Source organism: Chelonoidis abingdonii, chromosome 9 (genome assembly GCF_003597395.2).
Source record: "Chelonoidis abingdonii isolate Lonesome George chromosome 9, CheloAbing_2.0, whole genome shotgun sequence".
In the NCBI taxonomy this organism is placed as follows: Eukaryota; Metazoa; Chordata; order Testudines; family Testudinidae; genus Chelonoidis; species Chelonoidis abingdonii.
In genome coordinates, this window is record NC_133777.1 from 17,653,439 (window position 1) to 17,677,449 (window position 24,011).

A 24,011-nucleotide genomic window follows, 5' to 3' on the forward strand; every position below is an offset into this window, starting at 1 on the left:
CCACTTCTCAATGATTCCTTTTAATAGCTTTTCTATAGAAATGTCTGATAATACTACCCTGATTATAAGATGACAATTTTTCCACTTTAAAAAATACAAAAAGCTCAGGATTGCCTAGCTGTTCTCCCTCTTGGTAGAACTTACATTGTTTTTGAAAAAGATCAGCTGCAAACAACTTTGTTTCCAAACATTTTCGGTCTGTGTTCTGATTTTCATTTAACCTTGTCTGTCTAATTTCTTTTAAAACAAACATGATATATTCCTTTAATTTGTTTTGCCTTACTTGATTTAATGTTATTTACTATTAAACAACTGAAAAGGGAACATCATTTTCTTGAGTAACTGTTTACACAGCAACACAATATCAAACAGGTTGCAGATGGTAAAATTAATAACTACTGAATGTGAATTAAAGGTCCAGTAGCCACTGCTCTGTTAAGCTGCTATCAGCATTCAAGGTGCTATTTGTTGGATATGAAATAAAAATTGATGTATTTACAGTTGAATCTATGAAGTATTTGGCCATCATAGAAACAAATAGCTTTAAAAAGTTGAAAAGACCACTTCGCTATTTTCCCATTTCAGCTTAAAGAATCTGTAAAATGGCCAAGCTGTTAACATTGTAAATCATGTCGTAACTGCAATGAGTTTTTGCAAGAATTATTTATTTGTTTGCTATTTTGCCTGTCCAGATATGTAATAGAAAGGGTTCCAAAGAAACCATTTCTGTTTATTGAGAACAAATCCATCCAAATCTGATTGATTATAATATTTGGTAGAAAGATATTGCACCACTTATGTGTGTTTGCCTTAGAATCTCTCTAATTATAATATATGTTGTAATTTCCCAGTGTCAGGTCAAACTGAATTTGGAAGTAGTCTAGAATTAGTGTAGTTTGCTGCTGTGCAGGGGATCAAATTTTAAGGATCAAGCTGAATTCTTTTCTCCCAGATTGGCAAGAAGCAGCAAGTCACTGATACGGCATAATTTCTCTCTTTTCATCCCTTCTTTTCCCCCAACTTCTGGCCTCTTTCATATGGAAATGTGGTCCTCCAAGAGGCAGGTATTGACGGAGAGTTGAATAAAGCAAAAATATTTCTGAGAAATCATCCATTGTAAGTAGGGCTTCTTAGGTATGGGGAAAGAGAATTTGAAAGGACAAGTTAAAACACATTTAAATCTAACTTCTTGTAATGGACTTGCTGACAGAAATCTTCCCACGGGGATGTTGTTACATTTTAATCATTCTATAGTTAAATTACACCACTTGAAAATTTAGTTAGAGAGGGAAACCCTTCCTGATTAAAGCTTATGCTGTTCTACATATTATTATAATGCCTCTATTTTAATTTATACAAAAATAAAAAGTATTGTTTTATAAAACTCAGGATCTTTTTCTTTTCTTCTTCTTCTTTCTATTGTAAAGGTTATCAGGACATTCTTCTATACTAACCGCCAGACCTGCCAAGATTGGCTAACTCGGATTAGACTTTCTATCATGCGGGTTGGATTGTTGGCTGGTCAACCTGCTGTGACAGTCAGACATGGTTTTGATTTACTCACAGAAATGAAGACCAATAATGTCTCTCAGGTACTGTGTTTTTCAAAATTTAGTAGGCTGTAGAAAAAAATATTTCCATTGTATTGCATGTAAACTAAAAGATCATAGAATCACAGAATAAGATAAACCAATGGATTAGGTAATTAAACCAATAGGCCTGTTAAAACTGTGTTCTAGAGCAGCAGTTTTGAACTTTTAGTTATCTATTTTTGCGGGGGTGGAGTTTTTTCTAGCAAAATAATTAAAATTCGGAATTCTGTGTGTTACACATTTAGTCAAAGATTTAAAAGTAAACAGATGCTGGAGCTAGCTCATATTTTGAACTATGTAATTCCCGCTGTTTAAGTAAGGACCCTCTGTTTAGAACTTGCTGAAGTATCAAAAACTTCCAGTAGATCAGTATTTTTCAAACTTTGTCTGTGAAGCCCTTCCTAGTATCGTGAAAAGCAACCCTTTTCTGACCAAGGTCTGGGATGAGGACTGGAAGAGGATGTGGTTCAGGAGAGAATCTTTCTACAAAATGTTGGCACAATGAGTTGAAAAAAACACTCTGTTTAGTACACTTTATATAAAAGCTGAAGGGTACTGATGACTTGTTCAATAATGTTATTTGACCTTCTTAAAATGTGTGTTTTTTAGCAGAGAAGGCTTTCTAGATTTATGCCTAGGTAGTAATTTGTCTGCTGATGAATTTCTGGGGATTTGTGAAAAAGTAGTGTCTTTACATAAGTATAGGCCATGAGCTGGATGTGTTTTTCAAAGGGTAATGTACGGTGTCTGGTTTTCAAAGATTCTTTGCTCTACTCTTTGAGGGAGTGGGTTAACTGTGACCATTGAGAATACTTTATAAAATATAAACATGAAATATTGCATTGCATATTTAAAACATTTAACAATGTACATAGCTTTTCTCTTCAAACAAGATCTGTTAAATTAAGCTTAAACTTCATTTCTAGGGAAGTGAATTAGAAGTGACAATTATGACGTTGGTGGAAGCACTATGTGAGCTTCATTGCCCTGAAGCTATACAAGGAATAGCTGTCTGGTCTTCTGCTATAGTTGGGAAGAGTCTGCCTTGGATTAATTCTGTAGCTCAGCAAGCAGAAGGACGGTAAGTTGGCACAAATGCCTGGAGATCTGGCAGGGCCACCCAGAGGATTCAGGGTGCCTGGGGTCCTCAGTGGTGGGGGGGCCTCTGCTTCCGCGGTAATTCGGTGGCAAGGGGTCCTTCCACTCTGGGACCCGCCGCCGAAGTGCCTGAAGACCCGTGATAGGAGGCCCCCGCCGCCAAATTACCTCCGAAGGCCCAGCTCTTCGGCGGCAGGTCCTGGGGTTGAAGGACACCCTGCCGCGGGTTTTCAGGGCACTTTCGTGGTGGGTCCTGGAGCAGAAGGACCCCCTGCCGCTGAATTGCCGCCGAAGACCCGGACTGGAAGAAGCTCCAGGGGCCTGGGCCTGTGAGAGTTTTCCGGGGCCCCTGGAGCGAGTGAAGGACCCTGTTCCAGGGGCCCTGAAAAACTCGTGGGGGCCCCTGCGGGGCGGGGGCAAATTGCCCAGCTTGCCGCCCTCCCCACCCCCCGAGCAGCCCTGAGAACTAGTCTAAATGTGAGCTTATTTTCTAAATACATGAAGTGCCAGTATTTTTATCTCAATTAATATAAGTCGCTTCATGGATCAAAGCTGCTTTCTGAAAGGAAGGTTAGCGAAAAGGGAAATGTTGGTTTACGTTGTTTGGTTTAACATTTGTTTTCTGGTAGTACTCAGAGCCTCTCTATCATGATGATGGTGATCTCATTCTGTTAAGTGCTGAACAAAGGCATAGGATGACAGTCCCTGCCCCTTCTTACAGTCTAAGAAAATATGCAATATACAAAGACTAGAGGGTAGAAGGAAAAAGTCAGATACAATTTTTTATATATATATATACCTTTACATTTTTTGTTATAAATAAAGTAAGAATTATTCCCAACTGCTGCTTTAACTAGCCATCATTATACGCTCTTCGGGATGTTGAGAAGTAACTAGTTTTGTTTGGTTGTGTTTTAATTTAGGACAAAGACTCCTAAATTTGGGATTTATGCTGTGTTAGGTGTGTGCAGTAAACTAAAATAAAACAATTTGTTTTTTGTGTTTTTTTTTAAAGATCCTCATGGGTCATATACATAGCACTACTGCCAACCCGCAGAGCTAATAATTTATAGAAGAGATACTTCGTTGTATAGTTTTAATGTGGGCAGTCTTCTGATTTTTGAACATGTAGGGAAAAGCACCCTTTCCACCCATACCAAAGTACTTCTGTCTTACATATTAGACTAAAATTCACCTGAAGGAAAAACATACATACATACACACATTCTGTATCTGTATATACATCTCATCCTGCTGGCATACTGAAGGAAACAACACTCCTAATCTCTCTTCTCACCTCTGTCTCTGTCACAGGTGCTTCCTTCCCCCCTGCTCCCCTTAACTGCTTGGTTTGGTCTGTGTCGAAGCGTCTTCTTGCAGGACTAGCTTCGCTGTCTCTCACCCTCCAACATTTTACCTCTTCCTTCCTCTGCCACCAGTCAGGGCCCATAGACACGTTGCCGTAAGTGTCGACGTACCTTAAATAGGATCTGGTCAGAGGCATGAAGAGTCAGTGGCAGAGTGGATGCAAATCAGGCCTGCAGGTCACAATGGTGATCTTCTCTTCTCCTGCTCTATTCAGTGAGAGAAATGGGAACTTCATGGCTCTTCTCCTTCAAACAACTTCAGCTCCCTCCACAAGACCAGCAGTGTCTGATAAGCACTCCTACCATATGAGCCTCAGTTAGGTAACCTTGCCAGATTACAGCTCCCTGTCTCCTGCTTGTGGTTCATGGCAGTTAGCATGTGTCCTGTTTGTTCCATGGTTTTCCTTCGTTCTTTTAAAAAATGTTATGGGGACAGTAACAGGGGAGCAAGGGAGATGTGAGGAACAAGGGTTGGGGGAAAGTCATTGAGAGGCAGGAGTGCAGGAAGAGCGACACAGGCAATGGAGGGGTGAGAATGAAGTTAGGGGGAGCAAACAGTCAACATAAAAACCAAGTCTAGAATTCAAATTGTAAAATGCCAGCTGCTGTCATCACTAGGGCCTACAGGCTGTGAAGCTCATTCTACTAACCATGGCTTCTGTTCTGTCTCTCCAAACCAACATAGCTGAGAGAGCTCTGCTCGTCCTCACCCTACTGTGTTGTTGCTTCTGTCTCCTGCGAGGGGGGAGTTTCTGGCAGACTTCTCGTGAAAAATTATATTAAAGCTACTCCTCTAGAACAGTGCTAGCAAGTAAATTTTTGCTTCAGTTCATAGTAATTTGAAGTTGGCACAAAAAGCTGATACATAGTTTCATATATGTGAAATTATCTCTATCAACTGACAACCTTAATTGTTTTCCATCTTCTTCAACCTTATTTTTTAAAGATCACAGTTTGATGTTTTAGATTGAAGGATAAAGTAAGTTCCAAGAATAAAAGAGATCAGTAACTATATCACCCACCTTCAGTAGCTTCCCCCCACCGCCACTTCTGTTTTCCACTTTTTACCATAGGGAGAAATCCTCTGTAGTCCTCCTTTGTTTTATTCTTGTGGCATTGCAGGGATCATTCATTCTCTTTTATAGGAAATTTTAATACAAACTCTGTATACAAAAAGTAGAAAATCATTGCTGTGAAGTGTTGACTAAACATTAAATATTAATATTTAAGGTTTGAAAAAGCAGCTGTTGAATACCAGGAGCACTTGAGTTCCATGACAGGAGTGGATTGCTCCATAGCTGGTTTTGATAAATCTGTCCTGAAGTTGGCCAATTCAAATAGTGGCAATAATGCCAGCCCAAAGCATTCTTTGAATGGTAAGTATTATTAATGGCTTTTTAAAATGGCCAGAAACTCCGTGTACTGAATATGTACATACATTGTTGCGTTTTACAGGTTATATAGTCAACAGTAAAACTTTGTTAAATTACCGTAGTAACTTACATTGTAAACACTTAACTCTAAGTTTAACTGAAAAATCCAGTTGAAGATATTGGGGCTACTCAGGTATGAAAAGATAAGCACATGCATAGATGTTTGCAGGTTTGGGGCCTAGTGAAGAGATGGATAAAAGCAAGGATAACACACAGTAAAATATACTTTGTATTTTAAGCAGTTTAGCTCTAATTCTTTAGATTCGAATAATACGTCGTTATTTCCAGTTATTTGTATACTTCACGAATGTACTATCGTATAAAAAGAAGCCTTAAATGAGACCTTGCCACAGCACTCTATTAAAATCTTGAGAAATGGGAACGGGTATTTTGTACACTTTTTTTGTGTGTATTACCAGGTGCACATATTAGTTTAGTTCTTCTATACTGGTCAGATTATTTTCTATCTTCCAATTTCTTTATGAATGTTAACTAAATTCTTCCAAAGTATTTCAGTTTTACAGGTAATAAAATACGCTACAGATGAGAAGTTAGGTACTGTAAATATAGTGTAATTTTATTTAAAACAGATTAAACTTTTTGCCTTAAACATAATTTCCAAATGCTTTGTCAAGTAGTAAGACTTATTTTTCTTAAATATTGATTTTCTTAATTTCACAGGTGAAACTAGAAAAACTGTTCTGACTAAACCAAGTGATTCTTCACCTGAAGTTATAAATTACTTGGGTAACAAAGCATGTGAATGTTACATTGCAATTGCTGATTGGGCTGCTGTACAAGAATGGCAGAATGCTGTCCATGACTTGAAAAAAAGCACAAGTAATACCTCAGTCAATTTAAAAGCAGACTTTAACTACATAAAGTAAGGTTCTCATTAATTTATTCAATAATATCTCTGAAAGCAGTAAACTGTTACGTGAAAGCTTCTCTTAGTCTCATCATATCCGTGCCATGTGGTTTCAAGATCTTTCTTTTGTGATGCAAAATCTATAATGATTTAGTAGGAAAACTTCTTTGATGTACAGTAGCTATAACAAATAAGTAGTGAATTGACATCATCCTAGATAAACCATTGGGGCTTTCATGATTCTTAAGATTAGGAAAGGCCTCCTAAATTGTTTGTTTGGAGGCAGAAGATAATAGATTTGGTTTAGTTATTTTTTAATTTGTAAGAGGATTCATCCATTCTCACAATTAGAATAATTTTTAAAATATCTTGTCTTTCACTTGTATCTTTTTATTCTTTAGATTTGTGAATTAAAATATTTTGACTCTAAAGCTTTCTTCAGAAACTAAAGAAGATTATGCTGGTTGATATCTAATGATTCATTAAGGATATAAGGGCTCGTGAGGTAATATATTGAATCACCATCTGTTGACAGAGAAACTTTCAAGCTTACACAGTGGTGGTCTTCAGGATCTCTGTGTAAGTCTGAAAGCTTGTCTCTCTCACCAACAGAAGTTGGTGCAATAAAAGATACTACCTCACCAACTTGTCTCTCTAATGTCCTAGGGCCAACACAGCTACAACAACCCTGCATATATCTAATGAATCATGATAGTCTTTAGGTTTTTTGAACTAAATATAAAAAAAGTGCACCTAGGATTTTAGCAGACACGTGACTTGTTACTCAAGAGGGTTTCAGCTTTTTTCATTTGTGAACCCCTAAAAATTTTCAAATGGAAGTGCACACCCCTTTAGAAATCTTGCACATAGTCTGTGGATCCCCAGGGACCACAGGTTGAAAACCACTGTTTTATGGTAATGACTGTCTTTTGCAAACACCTTAGACATGATCTGTGGACCAAGGGTCCAAAACCACTGCTCTAGTTAAAATAAAGTTGGAAATGCAATAGATAAGACTTCTGTAGCCATTCCATTTGAAGATCTATTTTTTCAAGTCTGTACTTCTCCAATAAACGTCATAAAAAAAAAAAAATCTTTTGTCTGAAGTTTCTCACATGCAGACTTGGCCTAAAAGTAAATTCTTGGGGGAAAAGTTTAAATAAAGTCTGTCAAGAAGCTTTAGTTTCTAAGGATAGTGTGCTTTTTTTTGTGTTCGTAAAACTGGTGACCTTCCTCATATAAACATAACACAAATGGCTTGTTTTTAAAAGTTGCCATGTAGTTAATCCATAATGTGGGCAAGTCTTTACAATGTAGCTGAAAATATTTTGTTTAAAAATAGTTATGAATACTTCATATCCTTGTCCTTTTTAGATACATTTGTCTGTGCAGGCAGAGATTTTCAGTGTTAGGCATCCACGAATAGTTTATTTGTAGGTACAGAGATTTGATCATTTTGAGTTGTGTGGGGCAGATATAGTTTTATCCAGATAGTCTGTCAAATCTACATATTTTTCCAAGTTTTTAGGCACCAAATTTGTATACTCTCTAAAAAACTTTTTAGGGTTGCTCTATACACATTTAAGATTATGACTTCACTGCAGAATCAAGCAAAAGGGAGAAACTCTGTATTTAGAGAGAAATTTTTAATCAAACAGATCTGCAGTAGTAATGTGAATATAAACATTTTCATAGTGAACATGGTTTTTTTTTCTTTGTCTGTCCAGACACTTCATATTTCCTTTCTGCCAGCAGATGGTAACAGAACACTTGAACATTTGAATCATAACATTCTCTGTTAAGGGGCTTGTTGGCTCAGTCTTCAATGTCTTATCTCAATTGGCTGACTGATACTATTCTAGAAGACTGTTCTAGTCTCCTGAAATGTTCAACTGATATGATGTCAACAGGGTAGAAGGGTTGGGTGAGGAGTTAGATTTTGGCTGTTGCATGCTGTCAGTGTACTCCTGTGTAAAGTAGGCCCTACACAAGACTCTAGGGCAGTAGTTCTCAACCTGTGGCTCATGGGCCACTTGCGGCCCAATTAGGACACAGCTGCAACCCATGTGACATCCTCAGGGCCGTATACAGGTAGTATTGGATGTGGCCCATGTAACACATTGTGGCCCATAATGGTAAATAGGCTGAGAGCCCTTGCTTTAGGAGCTTGTCTCTGGAAGAACACTCAAGAAAATTAACTGAAGGTGTAAATTTAAAGTGGATTAGTTAAATCAAGTTTAAACACCTTTGTGGATGCTATTGTTGAGAATTAAAATGGCCTTAATTCACTTTAATTCTGAATAAGAAGGTTCATGTAGGGGTTTAATGCAGTTTAACTAATCCCCTTTAAAATTTAGTTTGGATTATTTTTTCTGTGTGTTCCTGTGTAGACAAGCCCTATGTCTCTTACCATGTGCACCAAGCAGTTCAATTTCAAAAAATGCCGGGGCCTCTTTATTGGCCCTGTACAAGTCAATGGTAAAACTCTCATTGACCTGGATGGAACCAGGATTTCCCCAGCCCTTGGACATACAGGAAAGCTCTTTTTAATTTTATTCCCCTGAAAGGATTGTATTTTAATTTGCCAGTACTTATTCTTTTTCTTCCTTCATCCCTACACATAGTGGAAGAGCACTAGGTGTGTGGACTAATTGATGATTTTCTATAAATACAAAATTTTGAAATGTTCTTTAATTTTGATAGTCTGATAGCTTCTAAATTGTCATGAATGTCAGCAATTGAATTAAGTGTTTTCTGCTACGTTACCTTCATTTTACAATTTATGATTGTATATTAAGATGGAAAACTTTGTTTTAAAGTTATGTGAATGTGCTCTGAATTCCACCTTCTAAAGTGCTGTGTAAAATCCTCAGGGCTTTGAATAAAGGTATGTCTGCACTTGAAGCTGGTGGCATAATGCACAGTTGGAGGAGACCTACAGTAGCTTTGACTGAGCAAGCATGCTAAAAATGGAATGTAGTTGCAGCAGCGCAAGTGGGCTAGCTGCTCTGATTGCGTGTCTGATGTTTCTGACACACATTCTGGGTGGCTAGCCCTTCCTGATGCTTGTGCTGCTGTGAGCCAGCATGTTAACAATAGAATATAGCCAGTCAGAGCTAGTGTGAATATCTCTTCAAGCTGGGAATCACACCCCCTGCTTGAAGTGTAGACATATCGTAAGGCTACATGGAAGAAACATGTTAAGAGACAATTGGTTTAGTAGTGCTCCTTCTGGCTTTTCATTGCTGTTAAGTTGTAGGATATTCACCAACTAAGGTGAAGTAGAAGTATGGAAATAAAACTATAAAAATTGAATTGCAGATCTTTAAGCAGCTTTGAATGTGGAGAACTTACTGACTGTACAGGACAGCTAGAACTGCTGCCTGGAGAAAACATCAACCTACTTACTGGAGGATCCAAAGAAAAAATAGGTAAAAATAAAATCAAAATTCATAATAAACAAAGTAATTCCTAAACACTTCTTATTATAAGCCTAAAATTCTGTACCATGTCGGTATAGAAATGATACTTGGAGACTATTTGGATACAGATTCCAGAGTAACTTTATTTACCAAATTGAGAAATAATTGGCAATCATAATCCTAAATGCTATTGTAGCTTGTATTTTTTTTATTATTATTATTGGTTTGGTTTGGTTTTTTTTGGATGTGTGTGTTTTTTGAGAAAAGAACTTGGACTTGGAAATGTAATTTTCTCATTAATTATCAATAATTTGTTCTGCAGTTCTTATCACAAACTCTCTTCCTTTCAAAACTTTTATTACAAGAATTTATGGTAATAGTTGGTAATTTTTAACCATTTGTGAATTATGTATAATCTTTGAAGACATGAAGAAGCTGCTTCCTAACATGCTAAGTCCTGATCCAAGAGAATTTCAGAAAGCAATTGAAGTACAGTTGTTGAGAAGTTCAGTATGTCTGGCAACAGCTATAAACCACACAGAACAGGAACAAAAGTGGCAATTGATAACTGAGTAAGTTTAAAGAACCTTTGAGTGGATACAGTGACCTTGTGTAATTTGTGTGTGTTAGAAGTTGTAACTCGTTAAATACCACTTTCTAGTAACTGTAGTCTTCCTTGTATTTGTTTCAAGCTTTTGTTTGGCCGCCTTTCTGAGAGTACATGAAGTTGTGTTTCATGGATTAGGAGTATAAACTGCTACGAGAAAGAATAAGGAGGCATTTTAATTTTAGAGATCTAATGCATTGTTCACCTGGCTTGTTGACAGTAAACAATGCTTTGTAACAGACAATCTGTGGACCCTACTGTGCATGATAAATTATAGGTTACGCAAGACTAGATCCTTTCTTCCATGTGAAGAGGCTGAATTTTGCTGCCTATTGCCTGTTCATAATTTTTTGTTAATAAATATCAATATATATTAATTAAAAAGACAAGGACAATTAATAGCTAATGGAATGGACTGTTCTAGTTTCTGACACTAAATCTTTATTTCAGAAATATTGTAAAATACCTGAAGCAGACGTCTCGAATAGCCGTTGGACCTTTAAGACTTTCCACGTTGACTGTATGTCAGTCATTGCCAGTGTTGAGCACTCTGCAGTTATATTGTTCATCTGCATTGGAAAATACAGTATCAAGCAGGCTTTCATCAGAGGTATTTTTTGTGTATAAATTTTTAAAATATTAATAAGGTCATTTGTTAATGCATGCATCAGGTAACATCTTTTTACTGAACTGTTATTGCACGACCACTGTTGCACAGATGGGCTTATTCTTATTCAAACTAACTTGAGAACATATTGAATTTCCTAACATAGTTGCACTTGAAAATAATTTTTTTTGTTCTGTTGGTAAAATTTCAGACTATTTAACACCACTTCAATCTGCACCCTTGTAATCCCACAGTAAAAAGGGCTTCATTGCAGGACTCTTCAGACCTTACTTTAGACACCTCCCTCATGCCATCATTCCATCTCGAACAGTCCAACTAATGCAAAGTAACACCAAAAATATTTCTGTATAAACTTAAATTAGTAAACTACAGCTTACTCCACTCTGAAATATTCTTTAGGTATTGAAAACTACAGGCTCTACATTATTACATGACATTTTTTATACCTTCCGCAGGATTGTCTTATTCCTCTTTTTAGTGACGCTTTACGGTCGTGCAAACAGCATGATGTAAGACCATGGATGCATGCCCTGAGATATACTGTGTACCAGAATCAATTGCTGGAAAAACTTAAAGGTATCTAAATTTTACTTTTAGCGTTCTGAAGTGTCTATACAGTATTATAACTTAGATCTTTGTTTTGGTAGAAGCACCTGCATTTTCATAGTTCAAATAATTTGCTTAGAAATATGAAATAAACATGTTTTATTTAGCAAATGCTTATGTATGTTAAAAAATATTTAGGAAACATTGGTATAATGCAATTCACTCATCCTCAAATTTTTAAACATGTCCATTGTATTCTTAGACATATCTTGTACTGTCATTAGTGTGTTTTCAAAAACAAGCTCCTTTACAGTAATTCAAGTATGCAGTATGCTTGCGTTGTGCAAAGAAGCTGGGTACAGGTAAAATCTCCGCCCTATTTTTCTTCTTTTGGTAATCCATGAGTCTCAAATTTTAAATGTCAAACTGGAATTAAAACTAGCTGTATGAGACGAGAGCATACTATGAAAGAGTGATTAATGTTTTTAAAACTGGCTCCAAACAGGTTTTTTTACTTTTATATTATCTAATAGACTCTTAAAATGGAAAAAATAAACAAATTGCAAAAATATTGCTTAGCTTATGTAACTAGTTTTGTGGCCTCTGACATGAGCCATCTGTTAAATTACATGCATATTAGAAGAGCGAGAGCCCACAACCTTCTGCTCCAAAGCCATCTCATATATCACTTGATCTAAAAGACTCTTCACTAGTTGTCAGTGATTTTTTTAAATTTTTTTTATTTATTTATTTTTTTGCTGCGAATCACCCATCTGATACTCTGGATTTTATCTGTCTCTGATTTAAAAACATGTATCAGTAAAATCACACAATAATGAATTTGGACCGTTGTCGAGAATCTAAAAACCATTAAGTCATTCTTCTATCTTCAGAAAAGAAAACTCCCACTTAATGATCATTTAAAGGAGGAAAAAAAAAAAAAAAAAAGGAAAGAGAGGGGAAAAAAAAGGGTTCCTGGGAGAATAATGAAGGTTTAGCGTGATCTGAAGCTCTGTACAAATGTGGGTTCTGGCAAACCAATCAGAAATATTTGAGCAGCTCTCATCTCTTTGAAGAGAAAGCAAGTAGTATACAGACCAAGTCAGCATACCAGTTTTTAAAAATACTTATTTAGGAAGTTTTCACAGGTTTACAACATAGTGCCAAATCCAAAAGAGATCCATTTCTTTTTGTTAGAATTTGATACAGAGAAAGCTTTTGATAGAATAGAGTGGAACTTTGTCTATGTAGTCCTATCATATTGACATTGACCCCCATTCCTTAAATGGATAACTGCATTTTATACTGGCAGCTGTCCCTTTTAGAGTTAAAACTCCCCTGTTTGAATTACACGGAGGAGCTAGGGAAGGATATCCATTGTTTCTTTTACTTTTTACATTTCCATACAGAGGATAAAGAACAACAAATTTATCACAGTAAGAACGACAACACCTCAGAAAATACTTTGTGCTAATGATGTAATAGTATCTAACATGAACATTTCCTTAAAATTAGTTTCTAAAGAAATCCATGATGTCAGGAAACTTGAAGCTTGAAATAAATTATAGTGGTTTTTATGTGCAATTATAAATCTGTAATACTAGCTATTAATATTGTTGCTCAGGAAATCTTTCTTGCTTCAAAACCTTTCTATAATCATTCCAGATAAAACTCTAGCAGTCATACAGCGAATGTTAGAATTTATATCGACTAAGAAAAGACCAAGAGTGCAGTTTTTTTCCTCTGTTGGTAATTGCATTCTGTATGTGGCTAGTATGGTGAGGAATCATCTACTGTGTGTTCCAAATGAAATTATTGCTTTAAAACAAGGTTTTGTTAACAAAAATTTGCTTTCTTTTTCAGAACAAACGGTCTCTGTTAGAAGTCATCTAATGGAACTGGGTCTAACGGCAGCAAAATTTGCTAGAAAACGGGGGAATGTGGCCCTAGCCACACGATTGCTTGCTCAATGCAGTGAAGTTCAGCTGGGAAAAACCACTACTGCTCAAGATTTAGTTCAGCACTTCAAAAAATTGTCAGCGCCAGGTCAAATAGATGAAAAATGGAGTCCTGAGCTTGATATTGAGAAAACAAAATTGTTATACACAGCTGGTTAGTGTTTGATAACCTCACACAGATATTATGGCTTATGGTGGTACTTGCCAGGTTGTTTTTTCCAAGAAATCATAATGGTACAGTAAAGCTCGAAATTGCTTTTATCCCAGTAACTAATGTCTCAGTTTGAGTATTTTAAAATGGCTTTTCTCTTCAGTTGTTTAGATTTGAAGGAGGAGAAACTCCCTTTATTACAAATTGCTGAGAGTATATAATTGTTTCTATATTATAAGTTTAACTCTCACAAATATTTGGTCCTGTAATATAGACTCTTATAATACCCCAGTAACATCAGCAGATAGAAATGAGAGACTGCCTTTTTCTGTTCATAATTTGTTAAAGCTGCATCTGAAATTTGCGGAAGTTGAGATTACAGGGAAGTGCTTTGAATAAAGCTAACATCTCTCGTAAAAATGTACTGTGTGTCTTGATATATAGGTCAGTCAACACATGCTATGGAAATGCTGAGTTCTTGTGCCATATCCTTTTGCAAATCTGCCAAAGCCGAATATGCAGTAGCTAAGTCTATTCTTACACTGGCTAAATGGATTCAAGCTGAATGGAAAGAGATTTCAGGACAACTAAAGCAAGTATACAGAGCACGACAGCAACAGAATCTCACTGGCCTTTCTACATTGTCTAAAAACATATATATTTTGATTGACCTGCCGGCTGTTAATACAATAGAAGAAGAATATCCTAGGATTGAAAGTGAATCTACAGGTAAAAGTTCCTCCTTCTAGTTTATGCTTTGCCGGACTATATGGTTACTCAGATGTGATAGTTCCAAGAAGGGGCGGAGCCAGTTGCACTGGTAAAGTTTAATGTGGTACAACTGCTTTGCTATTTTAAAAAAAAAGGTTTTTCAGACTTAAGATTTTACATAAAATTTATATTTCGATGTTTTGTAGAATTTAAATACTAATGGGAAATACGGGAACTTGGAATGTATTCTCTATGGGCAGCACTATGCTTTGTTATGCTTTTGTGATAACTTTAAACTCTCGTTTAAGATCTAGCACCCACACTGTAAATATAAAAGATCTATATTTGAATATCTTTAATAAACTTTAAAAACAATTATAAGATTTTTTTTCCTCGAGGGGTAACTGATCTTCTTTCTAAACAACTTTTATTTCTCTTACAATTGTGATGTGTTCTGCAGTTAGTAAAGTTGGTTGTATTTAGGAGACTTCTCCAAGTGTCACAATTAAACTTTTCTTTGTTTGAATCTGGGCTTCCTATCTAATTTAGGCCTCTGTTCAGCACATGCTCTCTACCTAACTTGAATCTATATTCTCTTCTCTTTACCCTTCCTGTATCTCCACTCTCTTTAAAGTGATATATAGAAGTCTCAGTCTCTGAAGCACAGTATACTGGTATTTTGGAGATCAGTATTCTCGTAAATGTGAATCAGATGTGTTATTTTTCTGTGTAAACCTTTGTTGCTCTATTTCCACCACCACAGTAAATATTGGCGTTGGAGAACCTGACTTCATTTTTGGGCAGCTGTATCATCTGTCTTCAGTACAGGCACCTGAAGTAGCCAAGTCATGGGCAGCACTGGCTAGTTGGGCTTACAGATGGGGCCGGAAGGTAGTTGATAATGCCAGGTAAATCTATTATCTTTATTAAAAAAAATAAAATGTTAATTTCACATTTGTTGAGCATATCTTAGCTCTCAATAAGTGTAATTCACCCTTGTTCATCCAAAACAAGATGGATGTGCCACTTGTGTTCTGTTTTGATTGCTGGCCCTCAGAGTAGGGGTGAATTCACCTTAAGATGAAGCCTTAAATATACAGTATTTAAAAAGGTGAGTACACCTCTACCTCGATATAATGCTGTCCTCAGGAGCCAAAATGTCTTACCGGGTTATAGGTGAAACCGCATGGTATCGAACTTGCTTTGATCCGCCGGAGCGCGGAGCCCCGCCCCCCCTGGAGCCGCTGCTTTACTGCCTTATATCCGAGGTCATGTTATTTCTGGGTAGAGGTGTAGCTCTTTAAATGTTTACATTAATTGTGGTTTTGGGGTTGATGACTTATTCAATGTTACAGTCAGGGAGGTGTCCGTCTTCTGCCAAAAGAGAAATCTGAGGTTCAAAGCTTGCTTCCTGACAACATTTCAGAGGAAGACAGAGAGAAAATCTATGGCATTCTTGGACAGGCAGTATGTCGTCCAGCTGGAATTCAGGTAAGTGGAAACTTACATTCTTGAAAAATGTTCCAATTCATTCCGCTTGCCTCTTTAGCTTTCCTTCCTGATTGTGTAGTGGACTACAATATTTATATAATGCCTTACATCAAACTTCTTCTTCCAAAATAGCATACTGCACAAAAAATGCAGAAATTCCCAAAGAAATAAGGTATGTTAGTGATTACATGTATATTGGCATTATGTCTGCTCTGGGAGATTATAGCTGTATTATGGAATGAGGCAGCTGAAAACTGTGTATACACATTTCAAATTCCTGGCTACCCTTTCCAGGATCAGCAATTAATATACATTGTGGAAAAGTTTTGTGGTCTTGTTCAGAACAATTATCTCATTCTTTCCTCTTAATATTCTTGCATAATCTGAGTTTAGGATGAAGACATGACCCTACAGATCACAGAAAATGAAGACAATGAAGAAGATGACATGGTGGATGTTATATGGCGTCAATTGTTGACTAGTTGCCCCTGGCTTTCAGATCTTGATGAAAATGCAACAGAGGGGTTAATTAAAGTGTGGAGAAAAGTAGTAGACAGAATCTTCAGTCTCTATAAACTGTCCTGCAGTGCATATTTTACCTTCCTTAAACTCAATGCTGGTCAGGTATGGGTTACTGTCTGCTGTGGTGATTGAAAGCTAGTTCCTAAACATTTTTAAAGCTCAAGACCCATGACAAAAATAGTATGGTCAGTTAAGAGTGCTATTTCTTTGTATAATATGTAGGTTCCTCTTGATGAAGATGATCCCAGACTACTTTTAAGAAACACTTCTGAACAAAGCACTGATGATGTTATTGTGATGGCAACCTTGAGATTGTTGAGATTGCTTGTGAAACATGCTGGAGAACTTAGACAATATCTAGAACAGGGACTAGAAACAACCCCTACTGCTCCATGGAGAGGTAAGGTTGTTTTAGCTGAATTTTGACAAACTTTTTTGCTAAATATAAATAAACAGAAAACTTCTTATGAAACTTGCCTTTACAAACCTTTGTCTTTCAACCCTTATAAACCCTAAATTTATAACATTTTTATACACAGTAGTTTGTCCCTCACCTAATAAGCAGATTATTGTGTACTCTTCATCTAACAAAACTTAACTTCTAAAAAGTTTTTGGTATTTCCCAAGACTTTTGCAAAGACTAACCTGCATTCAAATTTGAAAGACTATTTTAAGTTGCTTGTAAGAAGGTGAATGACCCCTTCCCAGCTGGGATGCACTGAATATCCCTGAAATACAATGGTAACTGCTGGACAGTGGCAGCCCTTCCAGGAATGGATGAAGTCCTACCACTTCTTTCAAGTGCTAGATTAGTCAGCAAGGTGCAGTGACCTGACCATAAAAGAGTGATGCTGAGTGGAAATGGGTCTCTTCTTATTCCACCTTCTACACCATCACAAAACACGTTTGTTTTTGGAGCTTCTAGTGATGCAATCCCTAAAAACTATATGACACTAACAGGCCCAATGTGCAGGACTCAATTCCTAGTGCTTTATTGTAAGATTTATGTGCTAAATATAATTGATTCTGCTCTTTGAATAATAGTGGTGGTGGTGGGGAAATAATCTAGTACCCGTACAGTTAAAAGGTAGAGATCTTGCTGTGGTTTAAAGAACAGGAGAATGTGACTTTTCAGTTTCTTGGTAGAAAAATTACACACCACTGAACACATCTTTCTGTAGCTTCAGTGTACAAAAATCAATGTAGCCCCTTTTTCTGCTCCTTTTTATAAAGGTATTATTCCTCAGCTCTTCTCCCGCCTGAACCACCCTGAAGTATATGTTCGTCAAAGTATTTGCAATTTACTGTGTCGAGTAGCTCAAGATTCTCCTCATCTTATATTGTATCCTGCAATAGTGGGTACCATTTCACTTAGCAGTGAATCCCAGTCTTCAGGTATGGAAGGATTTTTTGTTGTTGTTGGGGTTATTACTTTATGCCAATAAGTAACTGTAGTTGATAAATGCAAAATGAAATAATGTTCAGAAGGTCCATTTTAAACAATTTGCTGAGAAATACAGCAAGTCTATGTATGTGTGCTGCTAGCTAGACTGCAGTATGTTTGAACTTTTTACTGTTTATACAGTCAAATGCCATTACAGTAAAATTGTTCTGATTAGTCTCATCACTCTGGTAATATCCTTTGATATAACACTCCTTAAGGCGTGAAGTATTATGGACTACACCTGTGAACTGTCTGAAATTCTAGTACCTTATATGGACACCCTTTTGGCATAGCATAATTTTTTCATTATGATTTCATATATTATAGCTAAGCCTTTTATACTTCCATATGTTTGTGTAGTACCTAGCATAATGGGCCCCAAATTCAAAATTTGGCCTTGGGATGCTACTGCAATATGTATATTACTCAATGCACTTTTTCTAATGTAGGGAACAAGTTGCCCTCTGCAATCCCTACTTTGCTAGGTAACATTCAAGGTGAAGAACTATTAGATGGTGAATGTGAAGGAGGAAGTCCCCCAGCTTCTCAAGAAAGTAATAAGGATGAACCAAAAAATGGATTAAACGAAGACCAAGCAATGATGCAAGACTGCTACAGCAAAATTGTAGAAAAACTGTCTACTGCAAATCCAACCATGGTGTTGCAGGTACAATAAATTATTTTTTTGTAATTTATTCAGGCTGACTTGTAACCAGACATACAGTTTGTGAAATTATGTATGCTTCTTTGAGTGCTTGTACGTGTCCATTCCAGTGTAGGTGTGTGCACGCCCTGAGCACAGTTGCCAGAATTTTTTCCCTTAGTGGTATCTGTCTGGTCGGCTCCAGCGTCCCCTGGTGCCGCACGCTCATAATGCTGGTATGAAGCCCTGCTGAGCCCACATCCCTTTAGTTCCTTCTTACCACCCATGACAGATGCTGGAACTTCCCTCTTTGCTCAGGCAATCTCTTCCTGTGGTTCTTGGTTCTTGGAGTTTAGCTAGTGTGGTGGTGGTGGTGGTGGTAGTACTTTAAGTAGTTAGTGTGTTTTGGATGCCTCTGTACTTAGTTAGAAAGGCTTGTCCGCTCCCCAGTGCCAGGGTATGCCTCTATCACCGGACTTTAAGCCCTGCTCTTCCAGTGCCAAGTCAACTAATTGCATCTTCACCTGACCCACTAAATCGCCACCACCGCATTAACTGCATCAACGGGCAGGGCGGAGTGCTTTCTTCCTCCCTATGCCAGGAGAAAATCTGACTGTGGGAGTTCTGCGTTACACATTCAATCTACCTAAGAATCTTACCTGCCACGTACACAGAACTAATTCACAGATCACCTCACTAAGTTCTTCTCCACTCACCACAAGTGGTCCCTTCGTCCAGGCATGGCAAGGGACATCCCACAGAGGTGGAGGACTACCTTTCTAGACCTGTTCGCTACTTGCGACAACAGGAAATGCCATCAGTTTTGCTCCCTGAGGGGCCACAGCCTTGGGTCTCTTATTGGTGCCTTCCTGTTGGCATGGACAACCTACCTATATTAACTCTCCCTCCCCCTCCTTCCATTAATTCACAAGGTTCTGTCAAAGATCAAGCAGGATTGATCACAAGTCATCCTTATAGCCCTGGCATGGCTCAGATAGCACTGGTTCACCATCCTCTTAAGCCTTTCCGTGGAGCCCCCAGTCCGGCTCCACTGCACCTGGACTTGATCACCCAGGACCACAGTCAGCTGTCCCACCTGAACCTCAGTACTCTTCATCTGACGGCCTGGAATCTTCATGGCTGAATCCTGAAGAGCAAGCTTGCTCCGAGCAGGTTCATAGATTCCTACTAGGCAGTAGAAAATCTTCCATCCTGGCAACTTACCTGGCAAAATGGAAACGATTCTCCATCTGGTCTTCCCAGTGCAGGGTTCCACCTGTACAGCCCTCATTGCAACTAATTTTGGAGTCCTTCTGTCTTGAAATAAGAAATGGCCATTTCATCTTTCTGTCTTAAAGTTGACAATGAATTGGTCTTTTCGCACAAAATGGTAATCTGTTTTCTCAAAGGCCTGGAGGGGAAACCGATATCTCCTTGGGACCTAAACCTTGTCCTGCCAAAGCTGACAGGCCTGCCCTTCGAGCCGCTAGCAACATGCTCGCTGTTGCACCTCTCCTGGAAAGTGGCCCTCACTTCCGCCAGAAGAGTTTCAGAGATCTGAGGCCTCACATTGGAACCCCCATATATGGTGATCTTCAGAGAGAAAGTACAGTTGTGCCTGCATCCAAAGTTCCTCTCAAAATTGGTTTCACAATTCCATTGTAGCCCAGCAGTTTTTCTAACAGTATTCTACCCTACGCTGTAAGCAGATGGGGAAGAACAGCGTCTGCACTTCTTGGTTGTTAGATGGCCCTGGCATTGTATAGTCAAAGAACTAAACCGTTCCACAGATCAACTGTTCACGGAGATAGCTGAGAGAATGAAGGGGCTCCCCATCTCTGCCTAGAGGATTTTGTCTTGGATTACTTCATGTATCCAGGCATGTTACGACTTTGCGGGAGTCCCTCCTTCACCTAACCTGACTGCTCACTCCACAGATCTCAGGCCTCTTCAGTCACTTTCCTAGCTCAAGTCCCTCATTAAGATATCTGCAGGGCAACAACCTCATCCTCGGTGCACACATTCTCAACGCACTGTGCCATTACCCAACAAGCCAGAGACTATGCCAACTGCGGCCGTGCAGCGTTGCAGTCAATGTGTCCTTGAACTCTGAGCCCACCTCCTGTGCAACTGCTTGTGAGTCACCTACATTGGAATGGACATGTGAAAGCACTCGAACAAATGTTTGCAAACCTTTCTATAACTCTTGTTCTTCGAGATGTGTTGCACATATCCATTCGAAGACCTGCCCGCCGTTCCCTCTCTTGAAGCGATCGGTAAGAAGAATCTGAAAGGGGGTGGGGGCAGTGGGGACCCTTATACTGGTGCTATGAGCATGTAGCACCAAGGGGTGCAGGAGCCTATCCCATGGAAAAAATTCCAGCAGATGTGCTCTGGGCACTCTCACACCTACATTGGAAAGGACATGTGCAATATATTTCAAAGAACAACAGTTAAAGAAAAGTTAGTAACTGTTTGTTTCTTTTGGGTGGAGGGTTGTTAAAGTTTTCAGTGTAACTTTGATCATACTGTAAGGATGTCATTCTTTCAAGACATTCAAGCTGCTATTAAATAGATGAAATAGAAATAAAATTCTTGAACTTTGAAAATAAGGACATTTTAAATTATTTTATACAGGTTCAGATGCTAGTAGCAGAGCTGCGCCGAGTTACAGTTCTTTGGGATGAACTTTGGTTGGGAGTGCTGTTGCAGCAGCACATGTATGTCCTCAGACGGATTCAACAACTAGAAGATGAAGTCAAGAGGGTTCAAAACAACAACACTCTACGGAAGTAGGTTTTCATGAATAACTCCTAAGTAAAAATTGGTGAGAAAAGACAGGTTGTCATTGCACACTAGAATTATTAAATTGACCAGTCATGCTTTTCCTCCTAAATCAGAGGTCAGGGTGCTACAGCTCGTACTTTGCACTCCATTTGCACCACACAAAAGGTGCAAGGGGAGCAAAATACACCAACACGTTCTTTGCTGTAGATTCCCCCAGTGTGGAGCAGTCACCTGTGGGCGTAGAGCTAAGATATTCATATCCTGCTCCTTCTTCCCTTCTCACAGCCCCAGTACAGGCTCATGTCAGCTGTGTAGAGGTTTGTCAGGGGTAGAGATGGGAGTGGCTGGTGTACACTATCCTTCAGCTATTCACCTCTGGAGGAACAGCTAACAGCTCGTGTTAGGCTTGTACAGGAAGCTTTAATCGATTTTCAGTTTTCAGTTTCTTCTTCCCATTCCTGAGTTTTCCTAGATGGCTGTGTGGAGGAGGGACATTATGCCTTTTGAAGCACTTGTCTAGCCTCAGGCAGAATCAGATGAGCTTCAATACTGCACTCCCTGTAATTTACTGCAGTCTGGCATGGAAGCAGACAATAAAGAAGCCAAAACTATTACTGCTTCCTCATATGCAGTGCTGTATGCAGCCAGGAAGGGAGCAGCAGCTGCTCAGAGTCTTCCATGCGCATACCAGAGCTGCTCCTGTGACTGGAGAGAAAGAAGTGACAGGTTGTGCCTTTATTCCCCATAGTGATGGGGCTGATTCAAAGGCTTCCATTTAAAAAATTAGAAGCCAAAGCTCGGGACCATATTTTCAATATGTAACCAAATACAAATTTTCATCTTAACATAGTCACCCTCAAAGGCCACAGTTTAAAGAATTGGGGACCAAAGATTAAAAGCAGTCAAGAGAGGGATGTCCAGTTTGTTGTCTCTTATTAATGTATGAGATCACCTTCATCATATATCTATTTGATTCTAAATTCGGCACTGTAGGCAAGATTGAAGATGACAAAATATACTTAAATTTAACTATTAATACTTCTGTAATTCGTCTTCTCAATTCTAAGACATTTTATTTGGTATAATTTTGTACCCAACACTAGTGTATCCATTTTTGAAATGTTAGACATAAGTATTTCTGGTACTACTGATCTATCTCCTGTCCTGAAACATCAACCATTGACAAGTTCCCAGTGCGTATAGCCTCCTCTCCTGAAAGGCATCACAAAAGGTTTGTTTTGCAATGTTTGCTTTGCTATTCAGGTTTGTTTTGCAGTGTTCTTTTTATGAAGAAGACAGGAGCTTAAAACAACAATGGTGGTTGTTATTTGACAATTATTTCTACATTTATAATAGAAATACTGTTAAGTGTTTTGGGCATACATAAGTAGTTGGTTTTTTTTTTTTTTTCTTCCTGGTATTAACGTCTGCTTGGCTCACTTGTGAGTTTTTAAATATTGCATGCTGGTGTTAAAATACATATTTTCTTCTATTTTATATTTATCCTGAAAGATTGGTATCTTAATTTCAGTCTTTCTATTTAACTGGGTGACCATCAGTGTGATGTATCCTATAATAAATATACCTTTTGTTTTAAAATACTTCATTTTTAAAGCTGATATAGAATTATTTTTTCTCTCCTTCCTACATAGAGAGGAAAAGATAGCAATCATGCGTGAAAAGCATACAGCTCTAATGAAGCCCATTGTATTTGCTTTGGAACATGTACAAAGCATCACTGCAGCTCCTGCAGAAACTCCTCATGAAAAGTGGTTTCAGGACAACTATGGAGATGCAATTGAAAATGCTTTGGAAAAACTTAAGAACCCTTCTAATCCTGCTAAACCTGGAAGCAGCTGGATCCCGTTTAAAGAGGTACTGTATCTTCAATGTGCTAATAAAGAAAATTATATATACAATCTGATAACTTCTTCTGCTACATATGATTAAACTGATTTTGTACTCGTTAGTGGAATGACTAATGTACCAGTCAGTTCTTCTTCAAGTGCTTGCTCATATCCATTCCAGTAGGTGTACGTGCCGCGCGTGCACGTTCGTCGGAGAACTTTTACCCTAGTAACTCCAGCGGGCCGCAGGCCGCCCCTAGAGTGGCGCCGCCATGGCGGGTGATATATACCCCTGCCGGCCCGCCCGCTCCTCAGTTCCTTCTTACCGCCGTGTCAGTCGTTGGAACTGTGGAGCGCGGATAGCTGACCTCCACGTCTCTAGCTTCTCTCGTTATTGTTATAGTTACAGTTATTTCTGGTTTATTTAGTATTATATAGTTGTAGTTATAGTTATAGTTAGTAGCGGCTTCGGGGCTCTAGCCCTCTCCCGCGCCCGCGCCGGGCGGATGCCTGGTTCGCCGGGATTCAAAGCGTGCTCGGCTTCTTAAAAAGCCGATGCCCACCAGTGATCCCCACGACGCCCTGCTTAAAGTGCCTGGGGGAATCACACATCTCGGAGAAGTGCCGCATCTGCAAAGCCTTCCGGCCGCGAACTAAAAGGAGCGAGACCAGCGCCTCCGGATGCTCCTTATGGAAGCGGCACTTCACCCCGCGCCATCGGCACCGAGCGCGGCTCCGGCACCGGATCCTCCGGCACCGCGAAGCGCAACGGCAACCGCCCGTCTCCGGCACCGGCTCCTGGAAAGAGGTCCTCCTCGTCCTTTACCCTGGCTAAGCAGCCCGAAAGGAGCACCCGATGCCGACGCGGCCGCGCCAGGGGCTTCGTTGACTCCGGA

The 24,011-nt window shown here is 38.8% G+C and overlaps 1 protein-coding gene across 3 annotated transcripts in view; it reads left to right on the top strand.

The window, feature by feature from the left end:
* The window catches only part of SMG1 (SMG1 nonsense mediated mRNA decay associated PI3K related kinase), a 139,274-nt gene that overhangs the window by 66,481 nt on the left and 48,782 nt on the right, over window positions 1-24,011 (top strand). For all 3 annotated transcript variants that reach the window (XM_075069258.1, XM_075069259.1, XM_075069261.1), the window contains 18 exons: window positions 1,428-1,592; window positions 2,519-2,673; window positions 5,288-5,433; window positions 6,172-6,373; window positions 9,680-9,789; window positions 10,205-10,352; window positions 10,838-10,997; window positions 11,471-11,591; window positions 13,425-13,673; window positions 14,115-14,399; window positions 15,145-15,289; window positions 15,737-15,872; window positions 16,266-16,496; window positions 16,617-16,794; window positions 17,628-17,789; window positions 18,288-18,505; window positions 21,119-21,273; window positions 22,921-23,143. In XM_075069258.1, the coding sequence (XP_074925359.1) occupies window positions 1,428-1,592; window positions 2,519-2,673; window positions 5,288-5,433; window positions 6,172-6,373; window positions 9,680-9,789; window positions 10,205-10,352; window positions 10,838-10,997; window positions 11,471-11,591; window positions 13,425-13,673; window positions 14,115-14,399; window positions 15,145-15,289; window positions 15,737-15,872; window positions 16,266-16,496; window positions 16,617-16,794; window positions 17,628-17,789; window positions 18,288-18,505; window positions 21,119-21,273; window positions 22,921-23,143 (3,189 nt within the window). The remainder of the gene's footprint in view (window positions 1-1,427; window positions 1,593-2,518; window positions 2,674-5,287; window positions 5,434-6,171; window positions 6,374-9,679; window positions 9,790-10,204; window positions 10,353-10,837; window positions 10,998-11,470; window positions 11,592-13,424; window positions 13,674-14,114; window positions 14,400-15,144; window positions 15,290-15,736; window positions 15,873-16,265; window positions 16,497-16,616; window positions 16,795-17,627; window positions 17,790-18,287; window positions 18,506-21,118; window positions 21,274-22,920; window positions 23,144-24,011) is intronic.